This window comes from Numenius arquata, chromosome 6 (genome assembly GCF_964106895.1).
Source record: "Numenius arquata chromosome 6, bNumArq3.hap1.1, whole genome shotgun sequence".
NCBI classification, from domain to species: Eukaryota; Metazoa; Chordata; class Aves; order Charadriiformes; family Scolopacidae; genus Numenius; species Numenius arquata.
Genome location: NC_133581.1, coordinates 42,059,419 through 42,073,045, shown reverse-complemented (window position 1 = coordinate 42,073,045; position 13,627 = coordinate 42,059,419). Strand labels below are relative to the sequence as shown.

General features: G+C 48.6%; 1 protein-coding gene across 2 annotated transcripts; it reads right to left on the bottom strand.

The window, feature by feature from the left end:
- Positions 1 to 218: 218 nt before the first annotated feature.
- Positions 219 to 12,117, bottom strand: DLL4 (delta like canonical Notch ligand 4). Of its 2 annotated transcripts, XM_074148971.1 has the most exons (11): positions 11,695 to 12,117; positions 11,288 to 11,551; positions 10,796 to 10,853; positions 9,771 to 10,040; positions 8,759 to 8,819; positions 8,520 to 8,650; positions 6,921 to 7,090; positions 5,586 to 5,805; positions 4,408 to 5,116; positions 3,539 to 3,647; positions 219 to 2,117 (listed from the first exon to the last, which is right to left on the bottom strand). In XM_074148971.1, the coding sequence occupies exons 1-11, from the start codon at positions 11,746 to 11,748 to the stop codon at positions 2,112 to 2,114; spliced, it is 2,052 nt and encodes a 683-aa protein (XP_074005072.1). In that variant the 5' UTR covers positions 11,749 to 12,117; the 3' UTR covers positions 219 to 2,111. The 2 variants fall into 2 exon arrangements, with proteins under 2 accessions (XP_074005072.1, XP_074005071.1); XM_074148970.1 differs by lacking the exon at positions 219 to 2,117 and having other exon boundaries at positions 3,509 to 3,647; positions 11,695 to 12,015.
- Positions 12,118 to 13,627: the final 1,510 nt, after the last annotated feature.

The following is a 13,627-nucleotide window of genomic DNA, read 5'->3' as shown; positions in this document are numbered from 1 at the left end:
TGTCAGATGAATGCCACTCAGCTGAACAACTTTGACATCAGTTAGCAGTGCAACTGTTTTATAAAAAGCAGCCGACAGCAGTTGGTGTGCAAAATGTAAATGTGTAGGGCTGACTGCAGGGAGCAGGCAGACAAGCTTCCTTCTGGGGCTTCAAGTAACCTTGGCTGTCACAGAATCAGGGAACCTGAAGCGTTAAAGGACAAACCACAATAAACTTTGTAGTAGCAGGAAAGTATTTTCATTGCTTGAAAAAAAAAATAAAATTCAAACTTTTTCATCACATTAAAAACATTACATGAGAAGTAATAAACATATTTACACTTCTGTTTTGATTATAAATATACATTATATACAAAATAATGTTATAAAACGTAGAAAGTTCAGTGCTTCTGATTTTTTTTTTTTAAATTACTGAAATACTAGTCTTCAAAATAAACTACAAACAGACAAACTAAAACCCATATTATTGATTTCTGAAGGTCATCCTCAAAATGGTCCTACGTGGTCAGAGCAGAAGGTCAGTAGTGGATATTACGAAGGGGTCTTGTCTGCGCAGTTCAAGGCAGTAGATGGGCTAGTCCAACAACAGGATTTACAAGGGCAGGAATACCGCTGTCGGAGAGACAGCACGGTCCAGGTTCCTTCAAAGAGATCTTGTTTCCCCACCCCACGGTCTCATCTCATTAGTATCACAGCACTTTTCCACTGGGGTGTCCGGTGTTACTGCTGTAAATAGGTATATAAGAAAAGAGCTTCTGCACACCTCTGGTTTCCAGGGGCATTTTCTGCATCGCAGTGGGGGGGTATGAAAGAAACAGGACGAGCCTAGAACCTTCTAACTCTAATCTCCACCTGTCTTGGCAGAGGGTGTCTCAGTGGGTGCTTCGCTACTGGGCATTTGGAACCAGGATGAAGGACAGGAGTTGGGAGTTTTGTAACCAGATGGAGAGATGGGGCGGGGTGTGTGTGTGTCACACCGCTGCTTCTCCTTCAGAAAGTAACAGCTGCAATTCTGAGACTATTTGCAGTAGAAGGTGGCACCTAATTCAGAAACACATCAACATAAACCCCCAAATTTGTGTCAAAATAAGGCAGGGGGGAGAGAATGAGGAAGGAGAAGAAAAAGGTAATGTCTATTCACAATCACTGGTAGTGCAAAGGGCATGAAAACAGCTGAGGCAGCTCAGCACATAAAGGTTCTAGGAGCTGATTGATTTTAAACGCATTTGTAAGGCTTTAAATAGAGCTGGGATCACGCCTCCTCCTTTATCAATGGGGAAGAGGCAGAACACGTTCCTTATCATAACTTTTCCTTCTCGAATGTTTAAATCCACAAAAAATCTGTCCCATATTGTGGCTTGGGTCAATCAGTTCTCCAAAGCATCACCAAATGAGCTGACATGTCTATTCGGTATTCCTCTTTCCTTCCTCCTCTCGCCCCTTACACAGTCTCCAGTACATGCAGCGGGAGGGAAGAGAGGCAGATAGATGTGTAGCAGGAGGTATCAACCACCCCTGCCCAATACTGTTCAGGTAACTGCAAAAAGAGCAGTCGAGTCTCTGTTTGGGCTTGTTAGATTCTCTTGACACACTTTAGGCACTTTTAAACTGAGAAAAAAAAATATTAAAATATGGAGACCTCGTTTATACTGTATCCATTATCTGCATAGCAATGTGTCTTTCTTCACACCTTCCATGGCAACATCTGTGATAGTTAAGTGCCTCCTCATCTACTGGCACCTCCCATAACCAGAGTTCTGGAAAGCCAGGGGTCTGTCCATGAGGAACTGGCCTCAGTATCTTTTAAAAAACAAATTAAAACGACAACATTTTTTAACCTCTCTCTCTTCCCTCTGCCTCCCCTCTTCTATAGCCAATGAGATTTCTGGTATCAAACTTCAAACAAGGGCAGTAAGAACAAAAAGGTGTATTGCATCTTTCAGTAAATTCACAGTCTGTCCAGTTCACCCAGTTCCATCCTCCGCCTGAGAGCAGCAAGTTGCATGTAATTAAAAACAGTCCGATCCAGTTCTGAATTGTAAACAATGCAGCAGGAACGTCCATCTACTGGCATTACCAAATCTGAGGTGCAAATGAGCTGATCTTCAGTCTTATACCTGTCGGGACAGAAAAGAATACCGGGAATGAGAAGGAAGCACAGCGTACAGAGTACTGCAGAACTAACAAATTGTAATTCAAGTATGTCAAGCCAAAGCAATGTAACCCAGAAGTTACTGCAGTTTAACTACCAGCGTTCAATGTTTTTGGCACGGTCCAGAGATGAAGAATCACCAGCAAAAAAAAAAAAATCTGTATGATGATTAGTTGTTCCACCTGGACCGAGGGGAGGAATGCTTGCAAATCTGGGTGCTTAACATTAGGTCTCTGTAAAAGACCTAAAGTTAAAAAGCTTGTGTTCAGAAGCATTAAGCCTGAATGACGTGGAGAGAGGTTTCAGGGGCTGTCATTCTGACAATAAAAACACTTGTGGAGATGCCTGATGTAAATCTGGGAGTCTAGCTTTGGTCAGCAAGATCTTCGAAGGAAGATACGGTGTTTAAGTTAGTTAATGGGAATGAAGCGTCTAGCTGTCATTTTTATCTTTGAAAATCCTTTCACTTACTCTTAAACTTTTAATACTGTCAGTTGACTTGCATTCCACCTTGCCTTCAAGAGGACATCTGATATCCACCCTGGCAAGGGAGACAGAATCCTGCAGATCTGACTTCACAGAGCACTGCTATGTGGCTCAGCAAGCTTCTCTTTCCTGGAGTCTGAAACTAGTCCTAAGGATGGCTACACTGAAGAGGGCAGGTATTGGCTAATGTCATATTGCCTTTAACTTCCATTGAGTCCTTTTCCAGATGGTCAGTAATTTTTCAGGAACCGGTTGGTTCCTCAACAGCTGCTTTTTGAAGTCTTTAAAGTTTAATGCTAGGCCCTTCCTTTTTTGTGTATCTGTCCTCTGACTTTTCAATATAACATCAAAATCTAGATGTGTTTATCGATAACAGCGTTAACTTCTGCTAGAGAACATATAGCTGGAGGTTAAACGTCAAGAGGTTGAAATTACCTTATTACCGACTTCCAAACAGTTATGGCTATCCACTAACACCTTTCTGCTGGAAATCTATAGCTTTACCTGTTTCCACAGAACACAGATTATCCATTGTAGTCCATAGGAAAAAACGTGGCTTTACCTCAATGGGCCTATGAATAATTATTATTTGCATTTTTACTGACTACCTATTTAAGAGGAAATAATCCTACAATGTGCTGAACTGTTACGGTCTGATGGTTGGTGCTTTCATCTCCAGCTGATTTATCTAAGCTCAAAATCCCTGGTTTAATAAAATCAGAGCTGCTAATTTGTTGATTTTCCCCACCATGTTCTGTGTGGGCCACAGAAGAGGAGAGGTGAATGCTGGGAGGCACTGAGATCCCTGGAAATAGAGTGACCTTCTCAGATGCAATTCTAAAGGATAATTTACCCCTTTGCTTTCTGAATTTATGCTTGTTCGTCTGTGTACTTACTTACCTCTGTGGCTATGATGCACTCATTCCGTTCTTCTGTTATCACAAAGACGGACTGGTACATTGAATCCCTTGGAGAGCATATCGCTGATATCCTACATTCTGGCTTTTCACTGAGGCAGGGCAGAGAGAAGAGAACGTTAGCTGACTACTAACAAGCCTGACTCTCAAAATCTACCATGAATATGGAGGGGTGGAATGAGATAGCTGCAAAGGTGTGGGAGGGAAGGGGAGAGGATGAAGTTTCACATGTTCTATATGATGGCAGGACATTCTACTAGGAAAGTGGAAGTAAGGAATAGCTCCTGTCTTCCTGTGCTTCTGCCATGTGCAACCTAATAGCGTACTCCCAAGATCCCTCAGTGTAACAGCTACAAGCAGATCCCAGACAAGGCTTTCAGTACCTGTGTCAGAAGACTGATGGGCAGGGAATACCTGCCCTTTTCTTTTTTTGAAAAAGACTAGCTATTTTTACTCTAACATTCTTCTCAGTAAGCAGACCATTTTGCCTTCTTAATAAGCAAAATACTTATTTTTAATCACTATATGCCTTAACTGTTGTTCCTCCAAGATCTATTGAGGAAGGAAAGACACTTCTTACTTTCACCACCGACCTAGCCACTGCTGTTCCCCTTCACAGTACCCATGCTAGCAGCACCCTGCCCAAACACTCTATTTAATTGACTTAGCTAAGGATGACACTTGGCCGTGACACACATACTCCAGTATTAAGATGCCTGGATTTGCTCTGGTTTATTCTATATATTATCTGCTCAAGGTTTCTTTTTTTCTCCCGTGTCTTCTCATCTGCTTCTAGGCTGGTATGAAGATGAGGGACCTTAAGAAAGACTAGAAGGAAGACTGCATTCTCACCTGTGTAGTCTGAGGGGAGACTTTTCTCCTAAACACTTTTCACTTTTGTAATATTTGTCTTCCTGCGTCCCTCTACTTGTCAGGTCTTTTACCAGATTGTAGTCCAGTTTATGGTTCTTGGGTTTGTAGTTTGATTTCTCCAGCCCACAGTCCACTTCAAGGTCTTTATTTTTATTGGTGTTTTTGAGCTGGGAAGCTGGAATGAGATTGTCCTTCTGGAAGTCAGACAGGTTGTTCATTGTCTCCAAGTCCTGCTCTGGGTGCATCCTCATCTGCCTGATGACCATTGCTATCATGCAGAACAGTATGAGCAAAGCCACCAGCCCCACCCCCATGGATATGGCAATCCAGGGGACTGGTTTAGGAGGGAGTGTAACGGGCACTGGGTAAACTGGAAGTTCGCAACGGTTGCCCATGAAGCCAGAAGGACAGTAGCAGACAAAGTTGGCACTATAAAGTCCGCTGTAGCATGTGCCTCCATTCTCACATGGCCCAGAAGCACATTCGTCTCTGGTTTTGATGTCACAGTTCCTGCCACTGTAGCCTGGCAAGCATGTGCAGGTGTAATCGTTGATCAGGTCATGACAAGTTCCCCCATTGGAACATGGGTTTCTGGCACAATCATTGATGTTTATCTCACATTTCTGACCAGAGAAACCAGCCCGACAACGACACACACGAATCTGACCAAGGTAAAAGCAATTACCACCTGAGGAAAAAAAAAAAGAAAATTAAAAAAAATTAGTCTGCAATGCACTTCACTCAAAAACCTAAACCTCTCCCCGGTTAGTATTTTATGTTATCTCAAGAAGAGGGAGATTATTTTACAAAAAACCTGCACATCTAAAAGTTCCTTCTCCTCTACCTAATTGTATCGCTATGCCTTAAAAATATGCCCCTTCTAAATATGTAATAAAGTTAATTTAATTTACTTAGTTCTGCCATCTTCCCCATCACAGGATAAACCTTGTGCATCATTTCGTTGCATAGAAAATGCCAGTGAAAGGTTCCCCCCCTCCCCAGCAAGAGACTAAATTTAGCGTAGATGTGGAGTACAGTGGGGGAGAGGGACTAATGAATTAGAGGAAGAGTGGAGGTCAGATTGGATTTCTATCACTTCTGCACTGAAAAGCACAAACGAGTCGGGGACACGAGATCTTTATGTCAGAGAGACTCACCGTTTGCACAGGGGTTGCTTGTGCACCTGTCTACTTTTTTTTCACAGTTTGACCCCGTGAAGCCGAAAGGGCAAACGCAGGTGTAGCTGGCCCCTTGCTCCTTCTCCAGGCAGGTGCCACCGTTAAAGCAGGGAGAATCTACGCAGGTCAAAGCGCTGTGCTCACAGTGGGTGCCGTAGTAGCCAGGGGGGCACAGGCAGTGGTAACCGTTCTCCATGTCCTGCAAAACACAACATTAGGACATTGTTATTTGATGGCACCAAGAGATAGCTGCTCACATGCTTATTTTCGGTTGGCAGCATGCGTGCGCTGCTCGTTCCCTTCCCATCCACGCTCTGATGTGGCAAAAGCGACATTTGGAGAGTAAATAACTGCCGGCCGGGCTGTGAGGGACAGAGCTGTGAATGGGCTGTGCTCGGCGTGCAGGAGTTACCACGCAGCTACACAAGCAGAGCAGATGCAGCTGTAGGGAGCCTACAGGCAGCCAGACAAAACCATTACTAACACCACTACTGTCTAATGGGATCCCCAAGGTCCTCCCAGAGCAGGATGGCACGTGTCGACCTACACAGCTGTGATCAGGGCATTTATCCTCATCATGAGAGCCCTTTTTTTTCTTTACAAGGATTTAGATTGCTTTGCCATGGGTAAGTCCCACCACCTAGATCACAATAAAACTTCTTTCAAAGTACTTCTTTCCATGTCCAACGCCTTGGGAGAAGGGAGCTAGGGTCTTGCTCCATTAGCTTTAATCTAAGCGTGCATTGGGTTACATTTGATATCTATAACTGATCAGTCTTTATCAACAGGTAGAATCAACCTCAGTCTTTATCAACAGGTAGAATCAACCACTGACTGGGTTCAAAAACCCACTGAAAGACTAGACTGCAGGAAACTAAAAATGTAGAACGCTGTTTCACAGAAAGTGTTTCAGCTCATTGCCCTCATATTGTCTGACACTATGCTCCCATAGCAGAAAGCAGAAGTTTTCTTTCATTTGCTATTAAAATACAGACGTGGCACATTTCTGCATGAACCTTGGTCATTTTTTTCCACATCTGCTCCCTCACCAGCCTTGGATCTTGCCAAGCTCTCATAATGGCTGCCACAGAAACCTAAGGATCAGTTGACTGGTTCTAATCTAGATGATACATCTCCTCCTGTAACAGACTTCCTCCCCTGACACCTCTCGGGAAGGGTTCAGTATGATAGTTGTGAGCGTCGGTAATGAACCTGTGTACTATCGAATTCCCATTACATTGTTACAGAACCATTTCTGAAAAGGTATACTGGGGCTTGCTTCTCACAAAGGCTTTACATTTAAAATGCCCTTACCGTGCAACTACCGCCGTTCCTACAGGGATTGCTGTCACACTCGCTGATCTCATGTTCGCAGTCAACACCGGTGAAGCCGGGTTTGCATGAGCACGTGTAGCTGCCCTGGCCGGTGTTCATGCAGGTTGCTCCGTTTTTGCATGGTCTGTGGTGAGTGCAGTAGTTCAGATCTGCAAAGAGACCGGGGGTTAGGGGAAAAAAGTGTCTTTGACAGCTGGGAAAAGACATTCATAGCGTAACCCTTTAGTCGACAAAAAAAAGCAGAATTTTCAATGAAGTATTTAATTTTGCTATCAATAGGAATACTGGGGATGATTATCCAGGTTATTATCAGGAACAATCAGATGTTTCAGATTAACATTGATTTTAGATATTTCTCTACGTCCATTGCTGTTAAACGTGAGCTCTGAATTTTGAGAGACCTGGCAAAAATTTATCTTTCTTAGTGCTCTCCCCTTTTTTGTGTCCGTAAACCTGTTAGCTACAATGGGATTTAGGTGCCAAGTGGGAACGTGTACTTCGCAAGCGTGTGTTCTGTGCAAGACAGGCCAGGGCACCATAGACTCTGTGCACAACGTGTCGTGTACTGAAACAGGCAGCCCCATCTTTACGAGGTGTGCTCCGAGGCACATTCTGGGGAGGCAGGGAGGAAATAATGATGTTTTGGCTTGGAGATTTAAACAAACACTAGAATTCTTTTATTGTTTATTTACCATGCTCTCTTGTTATGAATGTTAGTAGTTTAAACTGCCTAAATGCTCTGCCAAGCTTGACGGTCCTTTTTTTTTTCCCCTTTAAATTTGCGATAGAGGTTAAGCACACAAGTTCATAGGACATAAGCAGAAAAATTTTATTGTCTCTATAAATACCGTAGAGTAATTGGAATACAACTGGTTAATAGATAACTACAAGCAGAAAAAAAAAAAAAAAAAATCTGCGACTTTACTTTTCCAGCTTAATTCGGACTTCGCCATCTTAATCTTATAACTGTCTTGAAAACACTCAGCTTGCTTTGAGGACTTAATGATCTCAGTGCCAGCAGCGCATATATGGCCTTGAGGACATGACTGCTCAGCTGGCTACGGTTCAGTGATTCAATGGGTTGAATAGGTGGAAGTGGTCTGGTGTACCTTAAAATGGAACCTGTACTTTTCATTCTTGCTTACAGGATTTTTCTCTCATGCTCCAGACTTATCACATGAGTTAACTTCCTTGTATGCAAAATAAGGAAGGCCCAAATGATGGTGTTTACTGCTGCTGGAAACTGTTTAGTAAATTGTTATAGTTGTACAGGGAATAAGTCAAACTTGGCTTGAGAAGGCAGAAAACTTGCCTGTTCAACACTCATCCAGGTTGTTGGGTTTTTTCCCAAGAGAAAAACCTTTTTTTTTGTGAGAGAAAAACTGCAGCTACCAAAAGAAGGTTTGCTTGTTTTCAAACAAAATTACTACAAATAGAAGAATTGGTATCTAAGACAGCAGCGGTACAAATTGATGCCTGCGAACAGGTAACTGGCGGAAATTTAATTCTCGGTCCAATGGGTCAGGTTCCTTAGTCCAGTGCTGAGGAATACCCATAAGCACAACCTTCAGAACTAACCTTGATCACAGAAGAGGCCACCCCATCCTTCATCGCATATGCACTGCCATTGTGTTTTACAAGTCCCGTGGCGGCAGCCGATGTGGGGAATGCATTCATCACAGTAGCGGCCTTGCCAACCGGGACGACAGCTAAAAGAAAAGTCAAATTAAAACATTAATGACATGGAAGAGAGTCTAAGTTTCTATTACAAGGTGACATTTTAACTGAAGTTCAGATTGCAATTGCCATCTACTCACATGCACTCTCCAGGCTTGTTGCAATATCCATTCTGTTCAGTACATCCAGACAGACAGATGGCTGTAAAGAGAACATAAAAAAGCAGAAATGTTTAGGTAAATACACATGGCACCACAGAATACACTTTTAAAATGGGAAATGCCAGCCTTAAAAAAAAAAAAAATTACTTTGAAAACCAGTTTTGTGCTTTCAAAGCTTTGTTTTAAAAATTCTCAGTACGGGGAGTTCTGGAGCAGGAGGAAGTGAACAAGGAAGGCCAACGTTTGACAAGTTATCCTTTAGTTTTTCTGTTTATACAACAAACATGAACTCTTGCAACTCTTGCTAGAAAAGGAGCAAGAGGAGGCAGCTTTGGCTGGTGCTAACGAAAGACTGAAAAAAACCCAACAGGACCGCGATTTCACAGCAAAGATTCCCACTACTACGCCCCAACACCTGTCTCATCTCCTCTGGCAGCAGGACCTGTGGCCGCATTTGTGTGGGCGAGCTGCTAGCGCTTTAACTTGGAATAGGTATCACCGATTTCAGGGATACCAGCCGGGATCCCTTCTCTGCTAGCTCACTCTTTGCTGCTAATGCTCGCGGAGGTGAAGCGCAGCGCTGGTAGTTGCAGCCAAAGGGGGCAAAGTCCTCGGCGTGGAGCTTTCTCTCTCCGGGCAGGGAGTGGAAAGGTCGGCGTGAAAACACGGCCCCAAGCGCCTACCGGGTAACCGTGCACAAGGCTTGGTACAGCCTTGTCACAGCCACCCTGTTTTAGGGACTGACCGCAAGGACAGCTACAGCCAGGGTCACGCGGAACTGGTCAAGGGGCTGCGCTTTTGGGTTCCAGGACCCTCCATCAAATAAGCTCCCTGATGCCTTGGGGGGGTTGCGTTATCTCAAAGGCCTTTTGGGCATCATCCCTATCCCACGCCAACGCCTCGTTAGCGCAGACAAGTGCCTAGGGAAGCCAAAGCAGGTGATGCTCCTGAACGCTCCGAGGCCTCCCTGAGCTTTAACGAGGGCACTTACGCTCGGTGCAGTACTCGCCGGTCCAGCCGGGCAGGCAGGCCAGGCTGCCGTCCGCCTCGCAGACGTAGTGTCCGAAGCGGTCGTCCCGGCGCTTGCAGAGTCTGGAGCAGCTCTCGCCGTAGTAGTTCTCGCTGCAGACCACCCGGTAGGAGTAGCGCAGCTGGGTCAGCGGGCCGCTCTGCACGTCCTGCGACCAGTCCTCGCCCACCGACAGCGACCGCTGGATCGACATCTGGCTGATGAGCCAGTCCTCCGAGGGCGGCCGGGAGCCTGCGGGAGAGCGGGCCCAGTGTCAGCGGCCGGTCAACACCGCACACAAAGTCCCCTTGCCGAGAAAACCACCCGCCCCGAGCGGCCAGGACGCCCTGCCCCACTGGAGGTCCCCCCGCGCGCATATACATACATATATGTGTGTGTGTGTATATATATATACACAAGATATATGTACGTAAGAGTGGGAGCGCTAACCCCGGCCAAGGGGGGCTCAGCAGAGGGGCCTTTGAAAGCAAGGGCTGCCGTGAAATATCCTTTTCCTCTCCTCTCAGAAAAACATCCCAAAGCCATTATTCCTCTCCAAAGGGCGGAATTCGAGCAAGGTGTAAAATACAGGAAGAGGCGGCCGGGGCTCGCTGGCAGCCTCCCGGCGTTCTCACCGCAGCCCGCCTCGCTTTCCCACGCCAAAAATAAACCGGAGGAAACGCAATTGTGTTGGAGATTAGGCCGGGGCAGAATCAAAGCGGCCCCTGATGGATATCGAGGGGGAAGGGTTGGGGGGGGGGCGGACGGGGGGAGACGGGGGAACCGGCTCCCGGCGGTGGGACGCAGCCGGCCCCGCCGTTACGGTATAAAGGGCTGAGCGGGGGTCGGCCGTTAACCCTTTCGGGATGGGGAAAGGGGGGTGTGATGGGGAAGGAGGGGGATGATGCGGGGTGGGGGGGTGGTGGTGTGTGTCTGGAGGGATGGGGGGGCGGTAGAGGGGACCGAGCGAAGGGCGCCCCCTGCCGGCGGCGCGCGGCCGTAATCACCTTCCGGCAGGTAGTTGTCGGGCGCGTGCCAGGCCTGGATGATCAGCGAGAAGGTGCCCTGCGGAGGGGAGAAACCAGCGTCAGACCCAGCATCCCCCTCCCGGCACCCCCCCGACCTCCACCGGTACCCCCCGGCCCTGACCCGCATCGGCAACTCCCCCCCCGTCCGCCCCCCAAACCGCGGCGACGGGGTCCCCCCTGTCCCTCCTGCAGACCGCGGATCCCCCCCCGCCCACCCCGCTTTGCTTTTATTTCTTCTAACAAATAACACTTATTATCCCAAGTGTTTCTGGGCTGGAGGCGCTTTTCCATCCCTTTCTTTCTTTCTTTTTTTTTTTTTTTTTTTTCCTGTAAAGGAAGTTCTGGAAATAAGTCTAAAGGCGAAAGTGGTTTGTTTACATTGCAGCTTAACAGAGCGCTGCCACCAGCCTTCCTCTGCCGCCCCCCTGCCCCACCATCGGCTTTAAAACCGGGCTTAAAGCGGGATCTCACCGGCCACGTGAAGTTAAAGGGCAACTTAATGGGGCTGTCAAATCTCTCGGTGTCCTTGATGCTGAAGGAGTTTATTCCCAGAATCGGGGTGATGATGCTGCCGAAAGTGCAGGAGCCCGGGGACACCACTGTCTGAAAATGCTTCAAACAAACGCGAAAGAAGGTCCTGCAGTGGGGGAAGCAGGGCTTCCCGCTGGCCAGAAACCCGTGGCTATTCACGAATTCGTGCAGCTCCAGCTGGAAGACGCCAGAGCCGGACACCCTCTGCACAAAGGGGAGACACACAAAATAGCCAAATCAGACCTTACCCCGGCTTTGCCATGCAAACTGGCTTCCATCACCCACTTTACATCATTTCGCGAACCCTTCTTTTTTTTTTTTTTTTTTTTTTTGCGATGTGCCATTACCTGATGCAAAATCATTAACAGAAACGTCAAGCCAAAGGCGCGCAAGGCTGTCATCCTTGTGTTACTCAAGCTTCCAGTTCTTAGTGGGTTTAGTTTTCCTCCTGTATTCCTCAAACGGTCCAAGCAAGCGCTTCTCGGCCGAGGGAGAAAACGAGAGGCGTCACGGCGGTTCTCCTGGTAGCAACCTGCTCTTCCAAATATTCCCCCAGCGCCAGCAGAAAGCGGAAGGTAAAATCCAGGTGGCGATCCGGTCCTCCCTTCTGGGAATTAATCCTGCAGCCAGCCGCCGACCTCTGAGCGCTGGTCGTCGCCTTTATAAACTCCAGAGCCGGGTGGTGTTTGGTGAGAGGGACGCGGAGGGGAGTGTTTAGCGTGGAACCGCTCCTCCTTTCCCCGGTGCTAGCGGCGCTCAGTAAATGGAAAACTTGCTTCCCTTCGCGCTGTTTATATAGTTGCCTCGCATCCTCACAAGCTCATTATGTAAACCGTCAGTCAGACTCACGGCCGATCCCTCCCCTTTTCCATCTTTCCTTGCTGGAAAAAAAAAAAAAAAAAAAAAAAAAGAACCAAATGTTGCGGAGAGAGCCCTCATATATATCCAGAATTAATACCCTGCCGCCGCCGCTGCCGCGCTGACCGGCGAGGAGCCGAGCTGATTACCGGCAAGCCAAGCATCTGTTGAGATATTTACGGCGCTGGCACCGGGAGAGTTCCCTCGAAGATCAGACGCCTCTCCGGGCAGCAGCCTTCCAGAGCGGCCGAACAATAGAAGATGAAATGTTTAAAAACCACGCTTGTTTGAGTGTTTGTTTGTTTGTTTGTTTGCTTCTTCCCCCCACCACCTCCCCCGCCGATTGCAACGTGCCTGCCCCCCCCGCCCTCCCAAACCCTCCTCGCCCCCGCGCCTCCCTCGCCTCGGCCGCTCCCCGGGGCGGCGGAACGGGGCAGCGCTGCGCTGCGCCCCGCGGCCGCGGCGGGCCCGGCGGGCAGGACCTGCCCTGCACCGAGAGGGCTGGCCCCGGGTGGAAAGTAAAAGTAAAACGGTGTTTGCCCGACGGGCGGACACCCGGGACAGCCCCCCCCACCCCCTCCTCTCCCCTCCCGGCGTTATCCCTGACTCCGGCTAACGGCCATGCGCCGAAACCCACCGAGAGCTGGGGGCAAAGCGGAGCGGGTGATGGCGGGGAGACGGGCAGGGCTGGGGGCGGGGGGTCTGCCTTCCGAAATGGGTGACAAACGAGCGCTGAAGAGAGGTGGCCGAGGCCGGCGGCGGGGACGTGAGCCCGGTTGTCCTGGCTGCTGCCCCGGCCCCCCAAGACCACTTAGGGGGTCGCAGGCGGGCGAGGCGGGAGAGGGGGCGGCGGGGGGCCGTGGGCCGTGTCAAAGCCGCTTGGCAGTGGCCGGTGGCGGGCTACAGCCGGGCTGCGGTCTGGCGTGTGCCAGTAAAGCCCTTGGCCTGATTGCAGCGTGCGCTTATTGTTGGGTCGCGTGTCCCTCATTAAAGCCAAGCACAGAGAAGGCCTTTCATGTGGCTTTTTATTTCAGCTTGTTAAATGGATGGGAGGCCGGGGGGGGGGGTGGGGGGTGGGGTGGGGAGAGGGAGAGATAAACCCTCAGCTGTATGATAATGAGGTCTTGCCACCTTTATGCCAGCGCCCGCCTCGCAGGGCTGCGGACCCTTCCGGCGTGGATCACCTGGGGGAGCAGCGCCCTGCAAGTCGCCCTTCAGCCCCTCTCCTCTCCCGAAGGGTCTATTCTTGCAGCGTTAATTCCCCAGCCCAGGCTCTGTTTTGGTCTTTTTTTTTTTTGGGGGGGGGGGCTGGCTTGTTTGGGGGCGAGGCAGGACGGGGAGGGCGCACCCCAGCTAAACTTCCCCGGCCGTCCCGCTTCCCCGTACGTTTCCAAGAAGCCAGCTTTGGTGCGGGATGCGGGG

What these genes read in the sequence shown, in the direction of transcription:
- DLL4 (XM_074148970.1), bottom strand. Translation starts at nt 11,748, where the DNA reads ATGACAGCCTTGCGCGCCTTTGGCTTGACGTTTCTGTTAATGATTTTG. An exon ending in CGGCGAGTACTGCACCGAGC is followed by an intron (nt 8,820 to 9,770) that starts GTAAGTGCCCTC and finishes TTCTCTTTACAG; the next exon opens with CCATCTGTCTGTCTGGATGT. An exon ending in GGAACGGCGGTAGTTGCACG is followed by an intron (nt 5,806 to 6,920) that starts GTAAGGGCATTT and finishes TGTGTTTTGCAG; the next exon opens with GACATGGAGAACGGTTACCA.